General features: G+C 38.9%; 1 protein-coding gene across 6 annotated transcripts in view; it reads right to left on the bottom strand.

The window, feature by feature from the left end:
* LOC113412345 (uncharacterized) overlaps nt 1-21,982 on the bottom strand; it is a 34,319-nt gene extending 12,337 nt beyond the window's left edge. The window contains exons 1-5 of one of the 6 annotated variants that reach the window (XM_087949637.1): nt 21,810-21,982; nt 16,494-16,626; nt 3,460-3,522; nt 2,381-2,432; nt 805-1,443 (exon numbers count right to left, since the gene is read on the bottom strand). In XM_087949637.1, coding sequence (XP_087805763.1) covers nt 1,425-1,443; nt 2,381-2,432; nt 3,460-3,522; nt 16,494-16,626; nt 21,810-21,893 — 351 coding nt within the window. In that variant the 5' untranslated portion in view covers nt 21,894-21,982 and the 3' untranslated portion in view covers nt 805-1,424. Of the gene's footprint in view, nt 1-804; nt 1,444-2,380; nt 2,433-3,459; nt 3,523-6,598; nt 9,303-14,377; nt 14,997-15,033; nt 15,860-16,493; nt 16,627-16,880; nt 16,918-21,809 lie in introns of those variants that run through there. The other 5 variants (XM_087949636.1, XM_087949635.1, XR_015746485.1 and 2 more) reach the window with 5 other exon arrangements.
* Between the last annotated feature and the right edge of the window lie 5,379 nt (nt 21,983-27,361).

Genomic DNA, 27,361 nt, shown 5'->3' with positions numbered 1-27,361 from the left:
TCCCTCTCTCTCCCTCTGTCTCTGTCTCTCTCCCTCCCCCTCTCCCTCTCCCCCCTCTCTCTTTCCCTCTCCCTCTCTCTCTCCCTCTGTCTCTTTCTGTGTCTCTGTCTCCCTCCCCCTCCCTCTTTCATCCCCCTCTCCCCTTCTCTCTCCCTCGCTCTCCCTCTCTGTCTCTTTCTCTCTGTGAGTCTCTGTCTCCATCCCTCCCCTCCCTCTCCCTCCCTCTCTGTCTCTTTCTCTCTGTCTCTGTCTCCCTCCCTCTCTCCTCTCTCTCCCTCTCCCTCTCTCTCCCCCTCCCCTCTCTTTCTCTCTGTGTGACTCTGTCTCCGTCCCTCCCCTCCCTCTCCCTCTCCCCCTCTCTCTCTCTTTCTCTGTCTCCCTCCCCTTCCCTCTTTCATCCTCCCTCTCCTCTCTCTCTCTCTCTCTGTCTCTTTCTGTGTGTCTCTATCTCCGTCCCTCCTCCCTCTCCCTCTCCCTCTCCCTCTCTCTCTCTCCCCTCTCTCTCTCTCTCTGTCCTCTGTCTCCATCCCTCCCCTCCCTCTCCCTCTCTCTCCCTGTCTCTTTCTCTGTCTCCGTCTCCATCCCTCCCCTTCCTCTCCCCCTCTCTCCCTGTCTCTTTCTCTGTCTCTGTCTCCCTCCCCTCCCTCTCTCATCCTCCCTCTCCCTCTCCCTCTCTCTCTTCCCTGCCCCTACTAGTGGCAGGATGTGCATATGGCAGTGTTGTGTTCTGGCTCCATTCTGAAAGGTTATTCAGAAGCCAGTCTATCCTCTGCTATTTTACACATTAACACTTGCTCTACATATATTAAACACTTTCACAATACTGAAAGCACAAGCCATACTGCTTGTACCTTTTCACTACTCCCCCCGCCCATTAAATACCACGAGTGAGGAGATCTTGAAATGTAGAATTGATTCAACAGCAGTAATGCTGGTGTTTTTCCGAATCTGATAAATCTCACTAATACCTAGGTGTTTACATGAAGTGGTACTTCTGTCTAAACTTCTTGTTTATATTAGCATCCAAAATGAGCAGAAAGTACATGTAGAAGATGTCCATCATCCCTTTGTTCATGTGGCTGTGGAAAGCTATGTTTGTTTTTCATATGTTAAAAAAGAATAAAGGAAAGCAAAAATGAAAGCAAAACCCATCCACAATTCTAAACAAGAACTCTCTTCATATACATGTGATAGAAATTATAATTTGGGTTGTTTGGTGTGCATGTGTATGTATTTCTTTCCATTATTTTAATATAATTACAGAGTAGCATAGTGGCCTAGAAGTGAAGACTCTCGCCTCTCACTCAGAAAGTTGAGAGTTCAACCCCAGGCAGCGGCAGATGTTTCTCTATCAGGGCAGAAAGAGAAAATAATTGCTGTGAACTCTGCGTAGGTGTGAGGAAGGGCATCTGGCCAGTAAATGCTCAGCTTCTTTCAATCACTCTGATTCCATCCCAAAACAAGGTCATCAAAATGAAAAATTCCTATCATCACAATTGCATATCTCTAGGTGGCTGTAGTTTACTCAATAAACCATTTTTAAGCTAATATATTTTACTGCAGTGTGCAAGCTTGGTTAACATGTGAGATAGCCTCACTGCAATGCACAGTTTCTCCTTCCATCTGCCCACCACAATCAGCATTTTACTATTATTCAAATGATAATACATTTTCACTAAGGCTGAGTTACAATTCATATTGTGTATATATATATATATATCTTCCTTCCATCTAAAGTTTAATCATAATAAACATCAGGGAAAGAAATCATCTAGGATTTATTAAACCATTCACCAAGATTAGCGTTCAGATTAACATTTTTCATTATGTGGCCAAGTTAATAAGTTTGATTCTCAGCCAGTATTTACTACAAATCTTCTCCGAGCCCCATTAGTCAGGGCTTTTCCCAAATAATGAGGAATGAGGCCATAAAATAGCTAAGCAAGGAGCTCCACCTACAGGGTAGCTTTAAAAAAAAATCTCACTGAATTAATAAACTGATTTTCTAGGATTTATATCAAAATATCTCATCAGTTTGTGAAATATTTCTTTCTCTACTTTCTCAAGAGGACAAGATTTTTTTTAAAAAAAATGATATCTCTTATAGGTCAAGAAATTGATCTTAGGCTTATTATTATTATCAAGAGTGTTCTCTAAAGCCACAAAGAAGCCAAGAACCTCAGTCTGCATTACAGGTTCCAAACCAACCTCATGCTGCTAACAGAATGGGCCCTTCAATTTCATTTACCCAATCTTGTGTTTATACGATACGTTCACCCACAGTTAACACCATCAGGGTTTACTTATTAACCCAACTGGTTAATCTAACATATTGAGCTACAAAGGAGTTAACCTATTGCCCCAAAGTAGTCTTTCTTACCTGGGGCTCCATGGCAGCACAAGGGTGGTAAGGATTCCATAAGATATCTTGACTGGAAAAAAAAAATAAGCATCATTTTTTAAATGTTAGCACCACACAATAATAGCACTTAATGATGGAATTTTTACTTCGTTTCCAGCCTGCTGCTTTGCTGCTGTAAAAATAAAATGTCAGTTGTGTAGATTAGAAATGAATGGAAATTGTGAATGGGGTTTTTATTGTTGTCGCTGTTGTTTTGTCATTTTCCCAAGACCAGAACATTATTTCAAAGGTTTACCTTCAAGGTAAAATGTTGAGATGAGAAAGGCTGCACTAAGGCCATGATATAGTCTGTTTATATTTGGCTTAATGTAAGGTGTACATTAGTAATGTAAATCACTGGTTGAATTATGGTTTGCAACCAGTGCAGTGCAGTAATTATCTTATTGGATTGGACCTGGAAAGGCCATGCTTTAGGTTTGTCTTCAACTTGTAGAAATTTATTGGATGACTTGAGGTCGAATACTCTCAGCCTAGCCTACTTCATTGATTTTTAATTTTGGAGATAAATGAATTTAAATTCCCATGTAAGTTTCCTGGACCTCCTGAAGAAAAGGGGCTAGTCAGAGGTGGTATTTGCCTGTTCTCCGAACTACTCAAAATTTCTGCTACTGGTTCTCCAGAACTGGTCAGAACCTGCTGAATAACATGTCTGCTGCCATCTGTGGCAACTTATAACATTAGAGGTATTACTTTCCTTTAACCCTTGTATTACTGAACAGATGCTTTATTTGCCTCTTGAAATTCTTAAAGCAGGGCTGTCAGATGTGTCATGTGCTGGCCATGCTCATGTCCGGTTTAGCGAAGGGGAAAAAAGTCATGATACGTCATGTGACAATGCTGTGATGATTCAAGTTTGACACCCCTGCCTGAAAGGGAAATAAATCTGCAGTTTCATTTACTAAAAGCTTCTAATAAGCAGCTTTGGTAACCCTCAAACCTTTTAACACACCTCCCTTTTTAAAGGGAAAAAGCAGGGGTTGTACCATGCTGGCCCTCTGTTCTTTCTTTCCATTTGACTGCTTGGGAACTATACTTACCTATGACAATGGGATAATGAAAAGTCCAGCCTGTGAACAGATGCTTGCCAGATATGTCAGCATCTGGATAAAGAACAGAACTCTCATCAAGATGGAAAATATAACAGGGGTCTAAGTGGAAGGAATGCTTTATAAAATGTAACTAACATAAATATTATAGTAAATTAATAACCTGGCATTCCAAATTATAAATCCAAATGTCCATTTTTTCCTGGTCAAAAAATGTGCCTTGAAATCATCTCACCTTTGTCCCCAAGCAGGCAATACACAGATTTGTGAAAGGAAATTAAATATCTCTTATTAATTTTTCAGCCTCCCTCCCTATTTGCATGTTCTTCTTATGTCCTCAGATGATGCTTTTAACTACTCAGATTAGCATCATTTTGTTCTGGTTGACAAAAGCCTCAAAGAAAATGATAGAATGCCAGAATATCAATGTCACCATCTTAATCTTGACTGTTAAAAATAAAATCAAATGAAAATGTTTATTTGCAAAATAAAATGTTGCAAATCGAGAAGACAACTTTTATTTTTTTAAAAATTCAGACTTGGGCTAGGGCAGTGGTAGCTAACCTTTTTGGGCTCCTGTGCCAAAAATTGTGTGCACGTCTGCATGCTCGTGCTCACATGCCAGCACCCAGAAGGCAATGCGCATGCCCCCATGCCCCCTACGCATGCGCGTGCAATCCCCCCACCATCACCCTGCACTGCACTGCGCCTCACAGCTGATTTTCAGCTGGTTTGAGGCCTTTTTTTGGCCTCCCAAAAGCTTGAGGAAGACTTCTTCAGGCTTCTGCAAGCTTTGTAGGCCAAAAACTAGCCCTATTTCATCACTTCTTGTTTTTCCGAAATAAATGGTAAATACATAAATGAAATAAATAAATACATCCGATTCATTTTAAAATGAATATACTTCATTGATGCTTCGATAACCCAGCTGAGTGAAATCCTGTCTTTTAAAAAAAAATCTATTCAGCTGAACATGCTTCAATCCTATCTTTTCCAACTTGTTTCCAACATCAGCACATGATGTTTTAAAATGCAGTCACTTGGTGGTGCTGTAATAAATATGTTTGTGTTTGACCTTAGTATTTTTTTCCCTTCCTTTTTCTTATCTGTTGGTCGCCGCTAATCTAAAATGGTTCATGTCTCCTTATTTCATGTTTAAAGTAGAGGCACATGGGATTGGTTTTGGATGTTCTTGATACTATCTCAACAACTTTTCATTAAACAAACATTCAAAAGAATGATCACTTGGGAACATTGTCAGTTTAGCAGATTGGATTAATGTTGGGGACTTTCTTGCTAGCCACAAAGAAGACATCTTTGATAAGCATTTATTACAATACGCAAAATTCAAAACACGAACCCATGTAAAAAAACATTTGCCAAGGACAATTGCTTGCAATTGCAAAGCAAGATTAATAGCTTCTAATAGATTTTGATTTTCCTTTTTGGGAAGGAGGATGTATTCCTATTACAGCTGAATTAGAACATGTATTTATGAAAACAATTGCACAATCTAATTTCTGAATATTTTTGTCTCCTAATGTAAGCCTGACATGCCTCACCAGAGTACTCATTACATACCGGTTGACCTTGACTTACGACAATTTGTTTAGTGACCATTTGAAGTTAGAACAGCGCAGAAAGAAGTGACTTATGACAATTTTTTACACTTATGACCATTGCAGCATCCCCATGGTCACGAGATCAAAATTCAGACGCTTGGCCACTGACTCATATTTATGACGGTTCAGTGCCCCAAAGACATGAGATTCCCTTTTGTGACCTTCTGATAAAGTCAATGGGAGAAGCCAGATTCACTTGGACTTTCAATGCAGGAATTTTTTTTTCTCTGTTGTGACACAACAATCATTTATTTTCTAGAAAACACAGAAAATAAGCTTGGAACTGAAGTGCATTTCTCAGCAGCAGAACGCTATAGCTGTTAGCAAACCAGACCTCCACCAGAAGGTTTTAAGCTAGTTGGAACCTATTTGATACAGGACATCAGCTCCTTAAAAAGCGATATTGAGTTTTAGTAGTCTATGCTGGTTTATATGAACTAGAGCTGTGATGGCAAACCTATGGCATGTGTGCCACAGGTGGCACGCAGAGCCATTTGTGCGGGCATGCGAGCCCCAGCCAAACTTACCTGTATTGCGCATGCACGCACCTCCAAGCTGATTTTTGCCCCGTTTGAGGCCTTTTTCACCCTCCCGGAGGCTCGAGGGAAACCTCTGTGGCCTTGGGAGGCTGAAAAACGAGCCTTGTGGAAATACCGGAAGTGCTGAAATGAGCCCGTTTTTCGGCCTCCCAAGGCTGCAGAGGCTTCCCTCGAGCCTCTGGGAGGGTGAAAATGCTTCAAAGGGGCTCCAGAGGCCCACTGGAGGCTGAAAACGGGCACTTCCGGTATTTCTGGAAGGCCCATTTTTCGGCCTCCCAAAGCTGCAGAGGCTTCCCTTGAGCCTCCAGGGAGGCAAAAACGGCCTCAAATGACCCGAAAATCAGCTGGGAGGCGTGCACATGCGCAGTGCAGGTAAGGGTGTGGGCAGGGGTGTTGCACAGAGTGGGGCAGGGTATATTGCATTGTGGGTGCCAGCACACGTCTGCGCTGTCGCAGGCCCACACACTTTCGGCACGCCACAACAAAAAGGCTTGCCGTCACTGAACTAGAGCAATTTTTTAAAAAACTTGTGCAGCTAATTATTTATAGATGTTTTGGGTTTTCATTGTTTGCAATTTACCTCATTTCCTGGCCAGCTGTTACCAAATCTAAATGTTTCTAAGCTTTATCCCTTATTCCTTAGAAAAACCCCTGGAGAGGATATGATACCTCTTGAGGTATGGTACATAAGATGAATGATTGCAGTTGGATTCCTATATTGACCAGACCTTTCTTGGAAATAGTTAAAATATGCGTTATACCTACTTATGAGATAGAAAGTATTGTATACCCAATCTTTAGAAAGGGCAATAAGACTGCTAATTAGTTCCCAATTCGACTTCTAGTTATCTAGTAGAGTAAAGCAAAGAATGAAGTTGTGGAACCTGACAGAAACCTAGAAAGCTAAAGTAAGTAATATCTGTATTTCAAATGGGTTTCTCCTCAGGAATATTTTCATTGGATACCATGTTCTTGATAATTATATTTATTAGAATGATATAATATTTTCCTACTTCTTAACTGCTCATCTCCCTCAGAATACATTTTTCATGAACTGTGTACTTTGGGCCTAGCATGAGGTTGCTATTAAAGTACTATAGTAAGGATGCCTTTTTCTTCTTTTTCTATATTGCAAACTGTGATCATGTGAATGATGAAGACAAGGACTATTAGAGATTAAAGTGTAACTGATAGCTGCATGTTGCCAGCTGTTCCCACAGCAATGTTGAAAGATCTAAATTGATCTCTGTGATTTATCTCCTCCCATTCATCGCAAAGCATGTTGTTTGCTAGCCAGTAGTGCCATGTGGTAAAAGCCTCTGCCATATGGCCCAATAATTTTTGTTTGGAGATGTGAGCTCTTAATGCTGTTGGATGTTTGATCTTCGCATTTCCCTGGCCTCAGTGGATGCAGGGATCCATTTGCAACCTTTCAGTCATTCAAAGTTTTGATTTTAGTTTTAGTTTTAAAAAGCCCTAATCTTTCAGCTTCTGTTTCACACTATATGTAGTCCTCAGTTAATGCCAGTCAAAGTTAGGGCAATGCTAAACAAATGGATTTAGAGAAGTGTGTGCAGTTTGAATATAGGCAAGCACTATCATTTCATGAGCTTTCGGAAGGCTTCAGGAACCTTTCATGAAAGGGCTACTACATGTAATTTGGAGAATGGTAGGCATTCTTGGGAAGAAAATCTGGCCCAGCTTAACACGCTCCCCTAGAGTCGGGCTAGGTGTGCCTTGTCAGCAGAAGAAAAAGAACATGGCAAAGGTCAGCTTGAAGCAGCAGGGCACAAAAAGAACAGGCAATGTCTAGGGCTTTGCTCTATGGTGCTGTGGAAGTTGATTGGGGTGCAGGAGAAGCAGCACTAGCCAGCTGAGATCACTGAAGGCCACAGGCCACTAATTCAGCCCCAGCGCTGCTGGCACTGCCACCTCCACTTGGGAGAGCTGTTGTACAGGGCAGCCAAAAAGGTAGAGAAGTGGGGTGTGGGGAGAGATAAGCAGATGGGGGAGTCAAACAGGAGACAGTCTCTTATGTTACCTCTTCACTTTCAATTGTTGTTTTTTGACATTTCAATTCCTCGCAGCAATCATGAGCTTGATCTTTTTAAGGTTTACTAAGAGGCCAAATTCCTCACTTTCTTCTTTAATCCTTGAAGAGGCCAAATTTGTAAACCTTCTTTTGTAATCCTTTTGATCAGATGTTTCAGGCCTTCTTTGATTTCTGAGAAGAGAGTTGTGTCATCTGCATATTGAAAATTGTTGACGTTTCTTCCTCCATTCTTTACTATGAACTTTGATTCTTCAAATTCCAGCTTTCTCCTTCAGCATACAGCTTGAACAGGAAAGATGAAAGAATGTTCCACACTCCTTTCTCTTCTTGAACCCATCAGTGTCTCCATACCATGTACACACAGTGGCTTCCTGATTTCTGTACAGTGGCTGCAGCAACTTTACCAGATATGTTGGCACCCCAGGTCTTCTAGGCCTATCTACATCTTGTCATGATCAACACAATCAAAGGCTTTCTTACAATCAATAAAGCAGATGTGGATATTCTTTTGATATTCTAAGATAATTTTTTCATGATCCAGTATAGATTTGCAATATGAGTTCAATGTCTCTGAATATCTGATAATTCCTGATGGTAAGTTATAAATACGTTTAACATAGCAACAGAGTGAATATCTATGCAAACACTGTTATAAATTAAAGTTTTACACATCAGTTCATCTTCCACCAAATTTCAACATTTTCTTTCACAGAGATGGGGGAAAACATGCTCAGGATTTCAAAATTTCCAGGAACTTTACATCTCTTACCCCCTCTTACATATTCCAATACTGGTATGTGACCAAAGAGACAAATAAACTCAACAGCTGAGCTTAGATGATAGATATTTGTCTAGAATCTACAGGACAGGAGGACCAATTTCAAATGAATATGTCCCCAGGTTCATAGTTTGTGATGTCTTGGTGAAGATAATTTACCTTATACTCAACTTTATGAATGTCATGGTGCTATTATGAGAGGGAGAGCCTCATGAAGTCCAGGATTTCTATCTCCAAACACCAGCCTTAGAAGACAGCTTGTATCTTGAATCTGAATGAAGTCTCCCAATGCCAAGATATTTCCTTAACTTCTTTTTACGCCTGCACTGCCAATGTACCAGACTGGAGACCCATATAAAAATTAGTTAGGACATTTGTCTTCTTTCAATTGATTAGCTAGTAGAGGGTGCTGTAGTGGCTCATGTGGTTAGGATGCTGAGTCAAAAGACCATTGAGAGGTCGACTGCTCAGCAGTTCAAACCTGAGAATGAGCTGTGTGATGGAATGAGCTCCCATCAATTTGCCTTAGTTTCTGCCTACCTACTAGTTCGAAAGCATGTAGATGCAAGTAGATTAATAGGTACCACTTTTGTGGGAATGTAACAGGGACATGAATCTTCCTCAGGCATTTCCTGGGCAACAGTGATATCACCGGGTAATCCTTTCAACCTGGAAGCCTCTTGGTAGGTGTTTCTGGCACGAATGTAGTAGTAGTAGCCGGTAGAGATCTCGAACAATTAAGAGAACTATTTATAATTTCTACTGGAGCAGAAAATGAACCACACTTGGAGGGTATGATCAGCAGAGAAGGTCCCATGAAGCACCCATAATCTTTCCAACACCTGTGAGAAAAAAAGGATATTTATATTGCATTGAGGAAAATAAATTAATGGAGGAAATGTGGAAGAAGGCTTCTCTCTACCTAAGCTTTGAAATAGTAATTTTGACATTTTATTTGTCAACATTTTTATAGCAAAAATACGGCTGAATTCCCCAATGCTTATAGGACCTAGACTAGCGGTCCCCAACCTGTGGGCCGTGGCTTACTACTAAGCCGTGGCCTATTCACAAGGGGCGGGTGTCGGTGCTTGCAGACCCACTCACAGGAGCAGTGGGCATCAGCACTCACAGCCCTGCTCACACAAATGAAGCTGTATGCAAGCACACACACGCACATGCCCCTTGCACAAAACCATCCCCTCTTCCTCCAATCCCACCCACGATAGATCACAAACCCAGAAAGTTTGGGGAACACTTGCTTAGACTATAAAAGACTGTTTGTTTCTAGTGCCTGAATTTAATTGTGCAGAGTTAAATACTCTACTACGGACCAAAAATATTCTTGATCCTGTTTTCTTCTCCTTTCAAGAGAAAACTTATGCAATTAATCCTAAATAATACTTAAATAAATGTATTAGTTGCAATCAACCATTGAAATGGTAGCATTAATTTAAAGTAAAGGCATTTAAATGTATAGCACTGTACGTCAACATTCCTTTGAAAGTTGTTAGCAAAAAGGGTGTATTTTTGTGTTTATGAAGAAACCCAAAATGCAACAATTCCAATAATTAATGTTTTAAATGAAATTTATGTTCTGTTTTTCTTTTTTAAAAGCAATCCCACGATAGGTTAGAACGGAAATTTTTTTTAGTTAAGTAAGCGGGTAGATCAGGGATGTCAAACTCAAGGCCCGCGGGCCAGATCTGGCCCTCAGGGTACTTAGATCTGGCCCGCGGGGCCGCCCTGGAAATAGTGAAGGACATGTCTGTGGTGTTTCTGCCAGTGAAAACAGGCTCCCAAGCTCTGTTTTCAGCTGCCACAGCCTCCTGCAACCCTCTGTCAATGAAAACGGTATGCAGCCCTCCCACCCACGGCCCTCCTGAGTTCAGTTTTCATTGGCAGAGGGTTGCAAGGAGGCTGTGGCTGCCAAAAACAGATCTCAGGAGCCCATTTTCTCTGGCAGAGCACTTGGCCACCACAGGAGCCCCCGACATGAGTGACATTGAGCTGTCTATGCCCCCCTGCCCCCTTTCCCCCCCGAGGTCAAACACAACCCTGATGTGGCCCTTAATGAAATCGAGTTTGAAACCCTGGGGTAGATTCTAAAAATGATAAAATGGTTACTTGTGAGTGTATTTATTCAGTTGTTAGAAATGTCTTTTGAAATATAGAAGTTTGTAATAAATTAATAAAATCACAGTACACTAAAATAACTATCAGAATAATAACAGTATTTATTTGTTTGTTCATTATATGCATGTGCTATCCATCTCATCCCTGCAAAAAGACCCTGGACTTTGAAGAATTATACTTTTATAACCTCCAGCTTCATTAAATTTCATCTCACATATTAATCAATCAAAACCTCAACTGTTCAATCTAACTATGTGAGCTTATCACCCTTAATTCAGCCTTTCTAAGACTGGCTGTGATAATTGGGGAATTAAAACAATTAAAATCTCACTTCTCTGAAGAGCCCCTCATTGAAAACATGTGCCCTTACTGTAATCCTTATTATTCCACCTATCAAATGAACCTAAAACTTTAGTTGATTAATCTACCAATTAAATAAATTACAATTTGTCCCCCTAGTTCTTATATAATGGGAACATCAATTCTGACAATTTAATTGCAAGGTTTGATCCTTACCTTATTAACCTGATAAACCCCATTCTCATCACAAGGCAGAACTATTCTGGGAATATTCTTGTAATATTTCCCTTGAGGCCCACCTTCTTTTATTGGAATAACCATAGCTGTACTTTTCTGCAATTCTGCCTCATATTTACCCCCAGGGAAAAACTCAAGTACCCATACACGAGTTATATAGAGAACCATATCCCTGTCCACTACCCTTGTACTTTGAAATGGATACCATTGGCAAATCTGTGCAATTTTTTTCCTAAGTTTTTTTTAATGAAATACAAAAACAAAAATGAATACAAAAAAAATATAAAGGGGAAACAGCTAAAAAAGAAACAAATATACCAAATGTGCATTTACAGGCATACATGTATCAGTTAATTGAAGCCATGATACATTACTAACATCTATAAGGGATCTTTATTTAAAACATATTTAAGCATTTTTAAAAGACATTGTAGTTTATTTTGATGTTCAAGGCACAGGCTCTATTTTTTTTTTTTAAAGAGGCCAGTGGATGGCCATTCAATCTCACAAATGAATAGGAGGAAAAGGTGGTGTACAAAGAATATCCTGTCTCAATATCTCTAGCAGCTTTGCCACACCAGACTCTGGGTTGTACATAAGCAAACATCATAGAATGATTTCAGATTAGTTCTCCAGCCAAACATGTTTGAATCCATAAACTGATATTTATTTTTCAGCTGCCGGAAGAGTATTGAAACAAAGCACAAGGGTGAATGATGACGTATCTTAATACAGCAAACATATTTAGGGTTAGGCCTGAATCTTACTTCCTGCCATGATTTTAAGGGCTTTTAATCTCTGTTTTTACACTTAGATGTGCTCTTTGTCCAGCCTGATTTCTTTCCCTCCTACAAACATGATACAGTTCAGGTCTGTGGATTTCTGCCCTCATCATGCTGTTACTAGGAGTTCTAGGACAAATATGTAACCTGCATTTTCGGAAGGTGAAATGCAGTATTGTTGGGGGCAATATGCTGACTCTGTAAACCGCTTAGAGAGGGCTGTAAAGTGGTACATAAGTCTAAGTGCTATTGCTATTATAATTAGCAGTCATAATTAAGAGGAAGATACATGAACTTAATGCTGTGAGAGCAAACAGCTAACAAAAAGAACGATTTTGTCCCTCAGAAAACTACCTAGCTTTTCTCCTCTTCCCAACTTGCAGCTGCCACATAGATTATGCACCTATGCAACTTTACCCAGTTATATTTTAGGACTTTGGAAGATGGTAATAGTACAACACAATCCCTTAACAGAAAACCAGGAACCTCTTTTCCGTTTTAAAAAATAAATAAATTTTATTAAGTTTACAAATTTTAAAAACATAAAATAAAACTTTATACATTATCAACATCATAGAAATAAAAAGAAAAGAAAATGGCAATTAGGAAAAGAATGAGGGAATATGTAAATATCCCATGGAGAAGATTGATGTGTAAGGATAAAATATATCGATTTATAGCAAGAGTAAGATGTAATGGTAAAGGAATAAGTAAATACATATACTGAAAAATGTAAGGAGATGCAAAAAATGTCTTGATGTTGATAATAGGAACCTCTTTTCCTATTGTGGGCCATGTTCCCACAAGAGTGAAATGGGCGGCAAACAAGTGCAATAAATAAATACCAGTAAATATCACTCATAATGTGGTGTAATGCAGGGTGGGATTCAAAATTTTTAACAACCGGTTCTGTGGGCGTGACTTAGGTGGTGGGTGTGGCTTGGTAGTCATGTGACTGGGTGGACATGGCTTCGTGGTCATGTTATTGGCTGGTTGTGGCCAACTCAATATCACTCACATCGAGGCACGCATCTCCTCCCCTGGTCTCTCATGACTGTGGGGATGCTGCAACAGTCGTAAGTATGAAAAATTGTCATAAGTCACTTTTTTCAGTGCTATTGTAACTTTGAATGGTCATTCCACACAAGCAAAGTACCAGCAAAGGAGGGGGAAAAAACTCCAGAGATGTTCCTGAGATAGGAAGTCTAGTCCTGCCAAGAATGTAATAAGGGTTAACGGAGAGGCAGTTTCTGTAAGCAACACCAGAATGTTTCCTTCCTGCCTTCCTTACAGGATTAGGCCAGTAATTTCTTCTAACAACCGGTTCTCTGAACTGCTTAGAATGTTAACAACCGGTTCTAGTGAATAGGTGTGAAGTGGTAGAATCCCACCCCTGGTGTAATGGTGTGTGTGAAGGACGTTGGGAGACAGGAGGAAGAGTTGCAAACTAGACAACTGTCATGCAAAGAATATCTCAGCCCACAGAAGGAAGAGTGGTGTGGGAAGCAACTCAGAAGAGAGCCTCCCTAGAGTTAACATCTCCTAAAGTACCTTCACATAATACTTTGATACCATTCTCGGACTAGTGCCAATCCTGTATGTTCTCATATTGACATTGTGTATGGGTAGATGAACTGACTGAGAGATGATACAACACACAGCAATTCCAGTTTGACTGCATGCGGATTTGCATAAGAAGACAAGTGCCCACATAATCTGTTTTATATAACTTCCCACCGGTATAAAACATCAGATTTTCAAATCCAAGCATTGGTTTGGAAGGCTAAATATAAAATCTCTCCAGAAGTACTTAATATCCACAGCTGGATTTCTTTTTAAAAGAAGTGATTGACATTTAAACCAAACATGCTTTCATAATTCTGTTGAGGTTGTCTCTCACAGAACTTGGGAATAAAAGAAGAAAAAACTTAGGATAATACAAGCCTGAATTCACTTTGCTGGTTATTCTACCAATATAAAGTGTTCCTATCTTTACCCGCTTACAACTCCCCATGTTGAAAAAAAAAGAACAGATGAAAAGAGCAGCAAAATGTAAAAATACTAGTAGAAGGAAATAAAGGATATGTATGATGGATATCCTTGATTAGATGCATAGAAGGTGTCTGAAATTGCTGGGCTATGGACTGACTTTGTGAACAATAGTTATACCACCTATTTTTAGGAATGCCATCTACTTTACCAACCTTTCATACAAACTCATCTACCTGTTTGCTAACATCCAGCCTTCCTTTCTGTTCTTTCTCTTTCTTCCGTTTCTTACTCTGTTCTGTCTTTTAATTGCTGGCTGAATGGCAGACAGACAGACAAACTCTGCAAAGTCTTCCATACAAAGTTTCTTTATTAGGTAACAAGGCATCCTCAAATATAACTCACGGTTATGTCGAGATTCATCTAATGTCCAATTCTTTGCATAGCTGACTTCATAGTGTAAAAATACAGTGAACTTTCATCTCATAACGATGGAGCAAAGGGTAAGACACCAGCACGCTGCTGGGGTCCAAGCAGGAGTAAAGGAAACTCCCCCGACCCAACCAAGGGTCAATTCAGTGACCAATCAGGATTACAGATGTGACCACATGACATGAACTACATTTCCTATGATGCATTAACTACATTTACCATGAGGCATTGCCTTAAGGGGACAGTTCCCAATTCTAAGTTAACTATCTCAATTCCCAATTACCTATATACTATCTGGACAGCACATACTCGCTTCCCTTTTTCTCTCTTCCTTTCTTTTCCTCGATCTGTATCCCTCCTCATCTGTGTCTGCATCCCTCCACACTTCTCTGCAGCATCAAGGCCTTGATTATTTGACAACTACCAATATTAGACAATGCTGAACTAGATGCACCACTTGAAAGAGAATTGAGGGCTACAAAAATGGCTCTTGGAGTGACATATGACTGAGGATAGCTAACAGCTGGATACTTTCTTGAAAATGGCCAGATGAGATAAATGCTATACAATCGTAGATTTCCACATAAAAATATACCACCACCTCAAATTGGGGCCAATTTGCAGCAAATAACTTAGAATCTTCTTTGTGATCTGCTTCTGTACCTTGGAAGGAAAGAAGAGATACCATTTCTTGTCTCAATCTATGAATTAACTTACATATATTTCATGTTTTTCTCGGTGAAACACATATTGAATAGGAGTTGTTCATAAAAACAGGGCTGTGCCAACTTGTTTAAGCCATTAATATAGGGCTCCAGATAAAGCAGAGCTTATCAAAACAATTTGCACAATAAAACATGAACAAGCAGGAGGTAATTTCAGTTTTTACCAAGGCATATACTAGAAACACAAAAGCAGGGAAGAAATTGGTCTCTGTTTTCCAAAAATGCTGTGTTTTTAAAACCATGTTAACAACTCCATAAATATCTCTTGAGAAGTATGAGTCAGCTAAAGAGGAAAGCATTCTGTGGTTTGGGAAGACATCTGGTTTAGTTAGGGAATGCTTTATACAAGCGTCTATCTTATTTAGGAAATCAGGAAAAAAAATCTGTCTCAGAAGAGTGGAAAGAACAAATGCATGAAATCCCACTAGTCTGCCCCAACAAGCATGTTTACTTATTTGAAACAGAAATGAGAATTCAGGAAAAAGCAAGGCAGGTAGAAAGAGGTCCCAAATTAGGAAGTGGGGATCTGAAATGAATTGAAAAGAGGAATCTGATGACATGCTTTACTAAGATGGTCAGATCAATGGAAAGGTAGACGGAACCAGCGCTAGAACCAGAATTTTAAAAAGCATTCACCATTTTCAAGGAATAAAACTGTTTCTTTAAGAAACTGATAAGTTTGCAAGATGGGTGCTTGGCCATAAACTGTTCTCTGATGGATATAATCTTTTGCATAATTTGACTTCTGAATGGCTTTTTTGGAAGGATGTCCCAGAAGGTCCCAGCTAAATCATGAGGGATCTGCCAGAAGTTAACACCAAGAGGACATTAGTATGTTGGAGGAGCTACTGTGAGCAACTATCAGATTTTAATGCATTGATCTGGTTTAAGAAATTTGTTTGTGGGTGTCTGTATTAACTTTCTAATCTGTAATTAATAAACCATTCTGTTTTAAGAGTACTGCAATCTGTAAGAAAGGTAAAAATAAAAAAGTCTTTAATAAAACCTTTATTAAAAGATCAGTTCCTTTTTGTGAAAAATTAAGAGCTAGTTTTAACCTATTTCTTCTGTCAAATACCATAAATAAATAAATATGGAGATTTCTGCAGCACTTGATAGATATATACAGTCTTTTAAAAAAACTTGCAGCTCACTGCTATAAAAATGAAGAATGAATACTTGGAATACTTATTGGAATACTTTATCAAATTCTTCATTTTCTACACCAGTACATTTCAGGTTTTCCTGAAAGAATTTATGTGACATATACTGATGCACCAGAGAGATACTGTAATATTTGAGAAAGTAGGAGATATGTGATCAAATAGAGTACCATTTCTGTACTGCTTGAGAGTTTGTTACATAGATAGCAGCAGAGAAAGCTACATCTCCTCTATATGATAGATCAGTGGTTCTTAAACTGGGGTCCACATACCCCTGGGGGTCCGTGATGTTGTCCCAGGAGGTCCTCGAAGACTTGAAGAAATCTTATGATTTAAATCTTGAGTTAGTCTTGAGACTCCATGGCCATGGTCTGTGGCCACAAAGGTATTTAAAGGGGGTCCATCCTGAAGAAAAGATTGAGAGCCACTGAGATAGATCATTTTGCTGGTGTTGAGGTATAGAAGCAGGAGTTAAGTCACACTGAACTCAGGATTTGGTCTCAAGGGCCTACAAATATTCTATTCATCTCCTATCATCTATGGACCAGGTTAATCCGAAACATGCCAACAAAACATGCGTATACACAGTACATATCATGACCATAACCATGAATTCCAGTGGTTGGGAAAGAACCATAGTTCAATGGTAAAGCACATACATTATAAGGAGAATGTCCCAGGTTCAATCTTGAACTTCTGAAATGAAAAAAAAAAACACATTTTAAATTAATCTGTACTTTAAGTTTAGAGGGTGCAATGTTTCTATTCCTGAGAGCTCCTCTTTATAGAGTGTGGTTAACTTTATAGAGTTGGCGGTACCAAAACAAAGAAGTGGGAAGGATGAGGGCAAGCATTGTATTTGTTTTAAATTCAGTTCAATTTAAATTAACTTTATTCCTCACATTTATATAGTCCCGTATCTCACAAATGTGTCTCTGGGAGGTATACAATAAAAATATTAGCTCATAAAAACCAAACTTTAAAAAGGTTTCATAATAAGAATATTAATATTATTTTAAAAGACTAGGGAAGAACATCTTCAGTGATACAGATAATGTAGCCTTTTCAACAAATCTCTGTTACCAGAGATCCCCACGCCTCTTAACATAAGCACATTTTGAGGGAATTCTGGAAGGGTCAGTCTCACTTCATGGAGAATTATGTTCCAGAGGACCTGTCTCTTGGGTCCTTCCAGTTGCAACTCCTTAATTAATCACACCACAGTTATGTAAAATGTTGACTATCATTCAGCACTACCAATGTAACTTAAAAGCTCTGGGGGCTGACAAGAGTTCTAGAACAATGCTCTGTGAAACCTTGAAAGATAGGAAGGCTCTTTTTCTCAGTCTCTGGAGAGTTTGGACTTAGACATAATTGTCAGACAGAAGACTGAATTATAGACTAGATGATTGACAGTAAAAGCTGCCTACCTTTCTCCCTATACAAGATTAATTATTACATTAATCATTCTGGAATAAATATTTGGTTATGCAGAGTATTTGTTGTGTGGTTTTGTTTGTACACATAACATACCTGAGGGCAAAAACCCAACACATCTGAAAGGCATCCATTTGGATAATATAAATCTGCTCTTCAGCTGCTGTTGCTGCTTCTGTGTCTAGATCAAACTTTAAGCTGCCAGAATGAAGCCACCTTCTTGGCTTTGTTGTTGGCAAAAAATAAGTCATTATTGGTACATGTTTCTAGTAGTAGCCAACATAACAACAGATGGGCAGGACTCTGTCTCTCCCCATTCACATGGTTTTTAGCTAAGCTGTATGAGTCAATTTTGTACTTTCACATTGTGTTATCATGCTTTGTTCTTTTGTTCTTGGTGTAATGTGTGACCCCAGCCATTGTGATTATGTTTGGGTGGTCTGTAGATTCAGCTAATTGTGCCTTAGTTAATAAAATATAATTAAACAAACAAATCACATATATTATTAATACATGTGAATGCTTCCCCTTTCTTTGGAATAAGCTCTATTAATTTATTTGTCAGACTTATTTGCAACAAATAAATGTGGGGACTATTGAATACAGTACCTATTCAGGCATTTGGAAAGCAAAACCATTCTTAATTTTATTAACTGAGTTAAAAGTATCTCACTTAGCCATGGTTTATTTAATCATTATTTGTTGACTCCATCAAAGCTGTTTGGTTTAAAGCTAAATGCTAGGCCAGAAACTATTATTTACAAAGCACATTATCTGGGCTTGTACAATGTACTAAGCAAAAAAGAAAATTATTAATTTTAATACTTTTATTATTACATTTTTACTTATGAAGATAGCATAGATTACATGCCATATATAGAATAAAATAGAATTCTTTATTGGCCAAGTGCGATTGGACACACAAGGAATTTGTCTTTGGTGCATAAGCTCTCAGTATACATAAAAGATATAAGTGATAAATCATGGTCATAGTAATCATAAATACATTCATCATGAATCATAAGATACATCACTTAGTGATAGTCATAGGATACTAAATAAGCAATCAAATTCATACTCGGAAACTAAATAAAACAATATAAATCATAAAGATACAAGCAACAAGGTTATAATCATAAGTAGAAGGAGATAGGTAGGATGAGAAGAATAATAGTAATATAGTCTTAGTAAATAGTTTGGCACTGTTGTGGTAATTAGTTGTTTATCAGAATGATGGCACGTGGGGAAAAACTGTCCTTTTGTCTAGTTGTTCTGGTGTGCAATGCTCTATAACGAAGTTTTGAGGGTAGAAATTGAAACAATTTATGTCCAGGATGTAAGGGGTCTGTAGATTTTCACAGCCCTCTTTTTGACTCATGCAGTATACAGGCAGGTTGGTAGCAATTTTTTTCTATAGTTCTAATTATCTGTTGATGTCTGTGTCTGTCTTGTTTAGTTGCAAAACCAAACCAGTCAGTTATAGAGGTGCAAAGGCCCTCAAACATTGGCTTCATTGCTTCTAGGTAGTTTATGGAGAGAAGGAACATTTGGTGCTCCAGTTCCTAAATTACCACTTGGACAGTGCTATATATTTAAGAAATATATGCCACTGTGTTAGAAACAAGGAACTACACTGGAAAGTTGTATAACTAGTATCAAAAAAGCTATAAACAGAAGCGGTTAATAGAATACCTTGACAACCCCTTGCAAATAAAACAAAAAACAAAATGTTGACCATGCTTACAATTTCTGGTATCTTCCTATTTAATCCTGCAACTTGAAATATCTTAAAATATTCCACATGAAAAAGCTGGATTGAAATCCTATCAAATAATTTTGGGGTTTGCTTTAAATGGAGCTCTATTTACTTGATGCAGACTTTGGCTTTTGATGTTGCTTTGCCTATTGGATATTGTCTCTGCTTCAGTGGACAAGTAGCCATATCAGAAAAAGACACAAATTCTATTAATTCACCATAGGCGCTAAAGTAAGAAAAAGGAATGCTATGCACAATTTTCATGGCATAAGCACATCTGAATATAGGGGAGTCCTTCTGAGTAAAGATGCATAAATTTGTCCAAATTATTGCAGTCTACATGTCTATAGATAAACTGTATCAGGGACATGACTTGTTCAACTCAGTCAACATGACTCTGACTAATGAATGAATAGGTATCTGCAATAATAGGGTAAGAATTTTAATCCATCACACAGGATATTCTAAAATAGTGAGGGGAGCAATGTTTTATTTGGGGACTGCACTTTTTATTCAAAATGTTTTTTCTCCTTATCAACATAGTAGAAAAAGTGGCAATACCCATGAGAGGAGTTTCTTTTTCAAATTATTTGATGGTTTAATCATTTTTAGAACAGTCTATATTTACACTTGTCAGATTTAATATGCCTGATAGGTTTTTTTAATGAGAAAAAGAGGAGGAGGAAGATTGTACATAAAATACGACAAAAGTGCAACAGATCCAAAAGGTGACGTAGGTCTCATCGTGATGTGTTGCAATTAAATGAATTATTTCACGTTGATGGCAAGGTTATTTGTCTGAAATAAGACTTTTTAGGTATCCAAATCTATATATCCACGATAACAAAAGCTATGTAATAAATTGATTGCATTCAGTAAAAAAAGGCAAGATGGTATCAGGTGGTTTTATTTTGCTGCATTAAACTCAAAGCAGATGGAACCATCCACTCCATTACCTAATCGCCAGTTTGCCTGGTGTTTGCTGAGTTTTCCCATCATGAAATTGGATCCAGCCACCTTCTTGCTGAATTTGCATAGACTGCATTTGCCAGAAATGAAATAACTTTTAACACTAAAAAAGGAGACAAACCATTATGCCATTGACACTGGCCACAACATGTTTGTTCACTGGTGTGTGAGAGATCTCTGCCTTTCTTTTTCTTGGGGCAACAGAGCCAATCAGATTAACCACTAAGTAGAACCATCCTTTTTGTTAGATTTTAGTCAAGACATCCAGATCCAAGTTTGATTTCAAGATAAAGAGAAGTACACAAATAGGACTCGAAACATCACCCATCTGCAGAGAGCATCTGAGCAACAGATTGAGCAAGCAATCTTTCTCACTACTCTGATGAGATGCATTTTAAAAGTAATTCTTTTAGTAACTCACATTTGCATTTATACATATCAAACAGCATATGCTAACTGTATCCAAATTTCTGCCCTCTTGGGGAAAAGACATAACTGTCGCTAGAGTTCAAATTGAACACAGCCAGTTTGGAAATTATTGCTGTATTGAATTCACATTGCTGTGTGAAATTATAAAGAGGCTCTTTCCTTCTACTTGGCAAAATCTGAAGAAGATGCATTTGGCTTAAATCTCATCCCAGTGTTATCCCTGATGATAACAACATAAAGATGTATCTGAAATCTTTTCATAGATCCATGTTAAGTTCTAGTTTTTAATGCATTTCTCTTTTCAGGATAGCAGTATGTCAAAAGTGAATAGTGCCAGAGACAAAATCAGCTTGAATAATTGCCCAGTCCTTCTGAGGGAATGTTTTATGTGTTTGTGTGTGTGTTTGTGTGTGTATACACACTCGCTGTTGTCTTGACAGCTCATCATAAATCACTTGGAAAAATGTTTGGATTGCTAAAGAACCCTAGCCTGTGAAATTTAGATACATATTTGTATTTTAAAACAAACTTCAGCGATTTGCAAGTTATTGTTACTATGGTCAGTTCTAGAAAATGGGCTATTGTAATCTGCTGTCTGGGGTAAAGAAATTACTGGCTGAAACAGAATTAATAATAAGGTCATAATTACTGTTTTTCTTTCTCCACTTCCTTGCCCTATCAAAATAAGGAAATATTTTTATGCCTAATCTTTGTTGTACTTAAGTGTTTTTCCTAAAAACCTATATATTGCTTGAAACAGTTCTAGGACATAACAAGATGAGAATGGCACGTTTTATTTTCATTATAATTGTTCTTGAGATTATAAATACATGCATACACATAGTCTTTAAATAATTAAAAAAAAATGTTTTGGTCTTTACGGCACAAAAAAAAAACAACCATAAAAATCCACAGGGGCTTCTTTCAAACATAACATTTACAAATTTATGTGGGTGTTCCTGTTAAAACAAAAACTTCCCATCAAAATGCAACTGACCTGCCATTTTGTATCTCCTTCCATGCATATTGCTCTGTAGTCTTCCAACCTGAGATTTTCACAGCCCATGTGATACACCAACATTGAGAAGGCAGTCTGGGAAAGTTGGGGAATCCGCAGAATTTCACCTATTAAGATTGAGTTGGCTGCTTTGAAAGGAAGAGGAACAGTGAGTTGTGAAAACTCACTGTTACACTAGAGGTCATACTTTGTTTATTTGCTTGGCAAGAGAATATTAGTCATATATTGATGTCATCTATATGGTGGCTAGGACTCAAAAACAACTTGATTGCATAATCAATCAATCCATTGACATCAGGACTGGGAGAAAAGGGTACACCTTTTCTGGCCTGTTTGAAATGGTGGGGAAGTTTAATAACTTATTTGATGCTTATTTATTTCATTCTTTAAATCGATTAAGCAAATTACAGCTAAAATGACAATTTATCCTTCAACTATAGCAACACAATCTTGGTGGGGCTGCAACAATAGAAGCCTGTGCAACCCTGCATCCCATTGTCATGGCTGTAACACTGGGAGCGTTCTTTTATTAAAGTTTTCTTATTATGCTTTTCTTCTCTCCCAATTATTCCCTCTTTGGTTATGTCCTTTTCTGGATTTTAGTAAAGTTTTATTATTTTGAGGGACGCAATTTTATCATGGAAGCTATGACTAGAAAAGGCCTAAAAGCCGAGGCCTAAAATATGGCCTAGACAGCAGTTCTCAACCTTGAAGATGTATGGATTTCAAGACTGGTTGGGGAATTCTGGGAGTTGAAGTCTACACAACTTCAAGCTGCAAAGGCTGAAAAATCCTGGCCTAGAATGTAAGCGCATGGAAATACAGGTGGCAATATTGCTCTTCTGCCCACCCATTAAAGGCTTAAGAGGACAATGGTAAGAATCATTGCCAAGGAAGGCCAACAGGAGCTATATATTCTTCCCATTTAGGATTCATCTGATGTGGGCTACATAAATCTAGAGCACTGCTAAATGGCAGCAAAAAACTATGGGTTTTCTATATCTCTTTGCTGCTATCTACTGGTTGTTCAGCTCTAGTAACTCGATTGTCATTATCCTGGACTTCTGACACTCTTTTAAAAATGTACCTGGTTCCAATGATGCAGGGGAAAAAAGTTTGTGTTGGCTGAGCTAACCTGGTTTCCTGGGATTTGAGAAATTTTAGCAGAATGTATGAGCCTGTGGTTGCTGATTAACCTTAGGGTGATATGTTTGTTAGAGCTGACTCATAAACAGCCCACACTGAACTTGTAACAACGCAGGTGACTCATATTCAAACCAAAAGAGGTTTGTAGCTACAAATCCTCCTCTGCAGTTTTCCCCACCCCTCTTTAAATAACAAATATGCATTGGATTTTCCTTAACACTGAAATATTTACCAAATAATCAGCTTCTGGTCACATTTGATTTCAATACTTTATATTTAATAGTTGGAATCTGGCCATAGTTCCATGTAATGCAAAATGCTGTTTACAGCATGTTACGTGATAGACAGTGGCATTACATTCTAACAAATATATTACCTCAATACTTGTGAGTTTTCGTACTTGACTTGTTTATAGCAGAAACCAATGTGGTATAATGATTGCAATGCCTAATCAGAAATTGTCCTCTTAAAAGTTTACAAATTCATAAATGTTAATATGATCTTAACCCAACTATTTCCTGTGGATTGATGTATCTTGCAGATTAATTTTGTTATCTGGATGAAATTTACCATATAAACTTATATAGACACCAATCTCACAAATGTAGTGCATGTATGGTTAAAAGCCAAACAAAACAGACATAAAATTGAAGCAATATGTAATTAAGGATACTCGGATGAAGCTTAGGAAATGGAGATAATTAAATTAAGTGGAGATGAACATCCATGGCATTTCAAACCCAACAAATCATAAACTACTTATTTCAAAATTGCTTGAAAGCAAAACAGCACATATCTGAAAATCTGCATTTTGGGGGTACGCACATGCATTTTGGGCATTCAGTGCCAAAAAGGTTCACCATCACTGACCTAAACCAACCTTGGGCAATTCTAAAAAAGCTAAACAGGATCTGATCTATTTAGCATTTTTATGGGAGACCACTAAACTCCCTTGGATGTAGGCTAGACAGGGAAGTAGAAAAGACAGAAAGCAAAACCCACCAAATTCATAGTTTCCCAATTGTTAGCCTGATACCTTTAAAGTTACATCAACCCAGCTCTCTTATCTCCACATCTGGACAGTTCAGAAGGTAACCTCTGTACAGGTAGCCTGTAAAGAGATCATTTCTTCTGCTTTTATGTACAAGCCAAAACAAGCAATGAAGCTCTGTTGGCATTTTTGCCTCCTAGTGCTTTTCAGAGAGCTCTAACCATGGTTATTATTCTAACTGCAAGAGCAAGGGAATACTGTTGGGAGGGACCTCAACATGTTTCAGCTATTTTTAGGTCCTTGCAATTCTTTTTAGTGGTTGAAAGAAATGGAGGCAAACCCCACAAGAGGTCTGTCATCCCATCCACTCCCCTCTGCAGTGGATCAACAGCTATAAAGCTCCAAGATGTTACTTCTGGGAAGAGCCTTCTGAACTGAAAGGCTTTCTAAGGGGAGAATATCCTTGCCTCAAATTCAGGACTCTGAATTCCTTCCAGCAGGGCAACCAAACTGCCTAGAAGATCAGTGTTTGAACATACAGGTAGTCCTTAACTTACAATAGTTTGCTTAGTGACCATTCAAAGTTACAACAGCACTGAAAGAAGTGACTTATGACCATTATTCAGTTACAACCATTGCAGCATCCCCATCATCCTGTGATTTACATTCAGATGCTTGACAACTGACTCACATTTATGACCATTGCTGTGTTCCGGAGTCCTGTGATCCCCTTTTGTGCCCTTCTGACAAGCAAAGTCAATGGGGAAACCAGGTTCCCTTAACCACCATGTTACTCACTTAACAACTGCAGGCATTCACTTAACAAACGTAGCAAGAAAAGTTGTAAATGGAGCAAAACTCACTCAACAAATATCTCACCTAGCAACATAAATTTTGGGCTCAATTGTGGTGGTAAGTAGAGGACTACCTCTATTTTAAAATAAAAAGCTAATTTTGCTACATTTTTCATCACACCACAACTAGGCTGGAAATGAATCGACCAGAGTTGATTTAAAGTTAGCCTTGTGACCACAGAGGTCCAAGAACAGCTTCCAAAACTAGGTTGATTCCTCTTATGCATTCATTCCCTTCCCTTAAAATATTTCTAGCAGCATAGCAAAAGTAACATTTAACCCTCTCTCCCTCCCCCCTGTATTGTCAAAGCTACCAAACCTAAGACGCACCCCTCAAGGCCTGACTTTGGACCCGCCCCTCTTCTGGCTCTAGACCAGGGATAGTCAACCTTTTTATACCTACCGCCCACTTTTGTATCTCTGTTAGTAATAAAATTTTCTCTAACCGCCCACCGTTTCCACAGTAATGGTGATTTATAAAGTAGGGGACAAAACCCCCACCGCCCACCATGAAAGCTGGAACGGCCACTAGTGGGCGGTAGGGACCAGGTTGACTATCACTGCTCTAGACCATCCCAGACTGCAGGGAGCCGGAGGACACAGACCGAGGATCTCCAAGGAAGATGCATCTAAATCAGGGGAGGAGTGGAAGGGACTGGCAGAGGGAGGAAATGCAATGTATTATACACCCTGATTTTGATTTATCATTGGGCCCTCAGAAGCGTAGGGAAGGGAGAGACGCAGAGCCAGTCAAGAAAATAACCCGAGCCACTGGGAAATGCATAGAAAACCAACGGCCTCTGTATGTTTCCAAAGACCAACGCGGGGTTTCCAAACCAAAGTATGTCGTCTCTCTCTTGCCCCCTGGTTCGGCGCCTGACGTCTCTCGCTTTGCTTCGTACCGTCCTTTTCGACGTAACGGACCGCACACGACCAGAAATCACCGACAATATCCCTGGGCGTACGCTCCCAAAGCCCTCCCGCCCTGCCTCTCAATCAGCCCGTTGAGAGGCGTCGGTTTCTTCGAGGGAGTCTGCAGGGGATGACGGCTCCCATTGTTTAGTGCGGTGCCGGCCGCTGCAATGTTTGGTAGCTTCGTGGGCGATTAGGGAATGGTGGTGCCTCCTCCCCAAACCGGTGGGGTACAGAACGCTCCCTCAGGCGGGAACGGAAACTTTACAAAGGCGGGAAAAAAAGGCTTTGATTCGGGGACTGGCTTATCTGGGCTTTTGAAAATGGCCAGGGAGGCAATTACGATCGAGGAGTTCTGGGACAGCGGCTCTTGAGTGGCAGGGGAGAAGATTTGTACCTCAGGATTGAACAGTGGGCTCTTTGGTGCTCTTTCTGAGCTTGGGTGGTTTTCTTGCAGACATTTTATTACCGTACTGTTCGGTTGGGTAAGGAAACATCGGCAGGAAAAGCAGTAGAGCACCAAACATCCCACAGAAGTGAAGAAACGCCGTAATGCCCTCCCTCTTCCCCCTCCCCCCCCCGTCCGCGCGCGCGTGAAAGATATACACCCAGGGACAAATGGGGTTCAGAACCACTCAAATCTGCTTGATATATTTCTGAATAGATGAAAATAAAAGCTTAAGCAGTGTTTTGATCCATCCCTAAGTTTATGCTGAACAATAAAACAAAATTATTTCAGGGCTTGCTTATTTCAGGGCTTGCTTATGGTCCTTCAGATACACATCCCTACTCTGTCTGTCTGTCTGTCTATATCTATCTATCTATCTATCTATCTATCTATCTATCTATCTATCTATCTATTATCTATCTATGTATCTATCTATCTATCTATCTATTTATCTATCTATCTATCTATCTATCTATCTATCTATCTATCTATCTATCTATCTATCTATCTATCTATCTATCTATCTATCTATCTATCTATCTATCTATCTATCTATCTATCTATCTATTTATCTATCATCTATCTATCTATCTATCTATCTATCTACACACACACATCCCTACCTACCTATAATAAATACAATATATACTACACAGAGAGAGAGAGAGAGAGAGAGGGAGAGAGAGATTGCTTCCCACATACTGCTGCGCACATAAGAGAGGAAGTAGAAGTGATGATCACCTCTTGGCAGTTGCCATATTTTTAAGGCAACTGTCAGTCTGGGGCATTTTAGGAGATCTAAATCCTCCATTAATTCAAGAGAATTTTGAAAGGCTTTTCTCTATTCTTTAAGAGTAAAGGGAGGGGAACCGAATTCTATCAGTTGTTTTGTTATGATCATTAATATGTATATTGCAATACAGTGTTCACGGAACTTCACAATAACAGGAAAAATATATATACTGTATTGAACAAATAGCCTAAATTTCACCTTGTACAAGGCAAAAGGAGGCAAATTCTTAAATGTGGCATCTGGATTTATACCTTATGCTAAGCCATGATCTAGTTTACCATTGTTTGTTAAGTAAGCTGTTATTAGCAGGTTCACATGTGGCTCCAAACAAAAACCAAACAAGCACATCGTAGCCTAATGTATTAATTCAAAATTACTTCTGAAGAT

This window comes from Notechis scutatus, chromosome 1 (genome assembly GCF_049901735.1).
Source record: "Notechis scutatus isolate UNSWTSFEM ecotype Mainland chromosome 1, rNotScu1.2, whole genome shotgun sequence".
Lineage (NCBI taxonomy): Eukaryota > Metazoa > Chordata > Lepidosauria > Squamata > Elapidae > Notechis > Notechis scutatus.
Note: the sequence above shows the minus strand (reverse complement) of the source record. Positions and strands in the feature narration are given on the sequence as shown.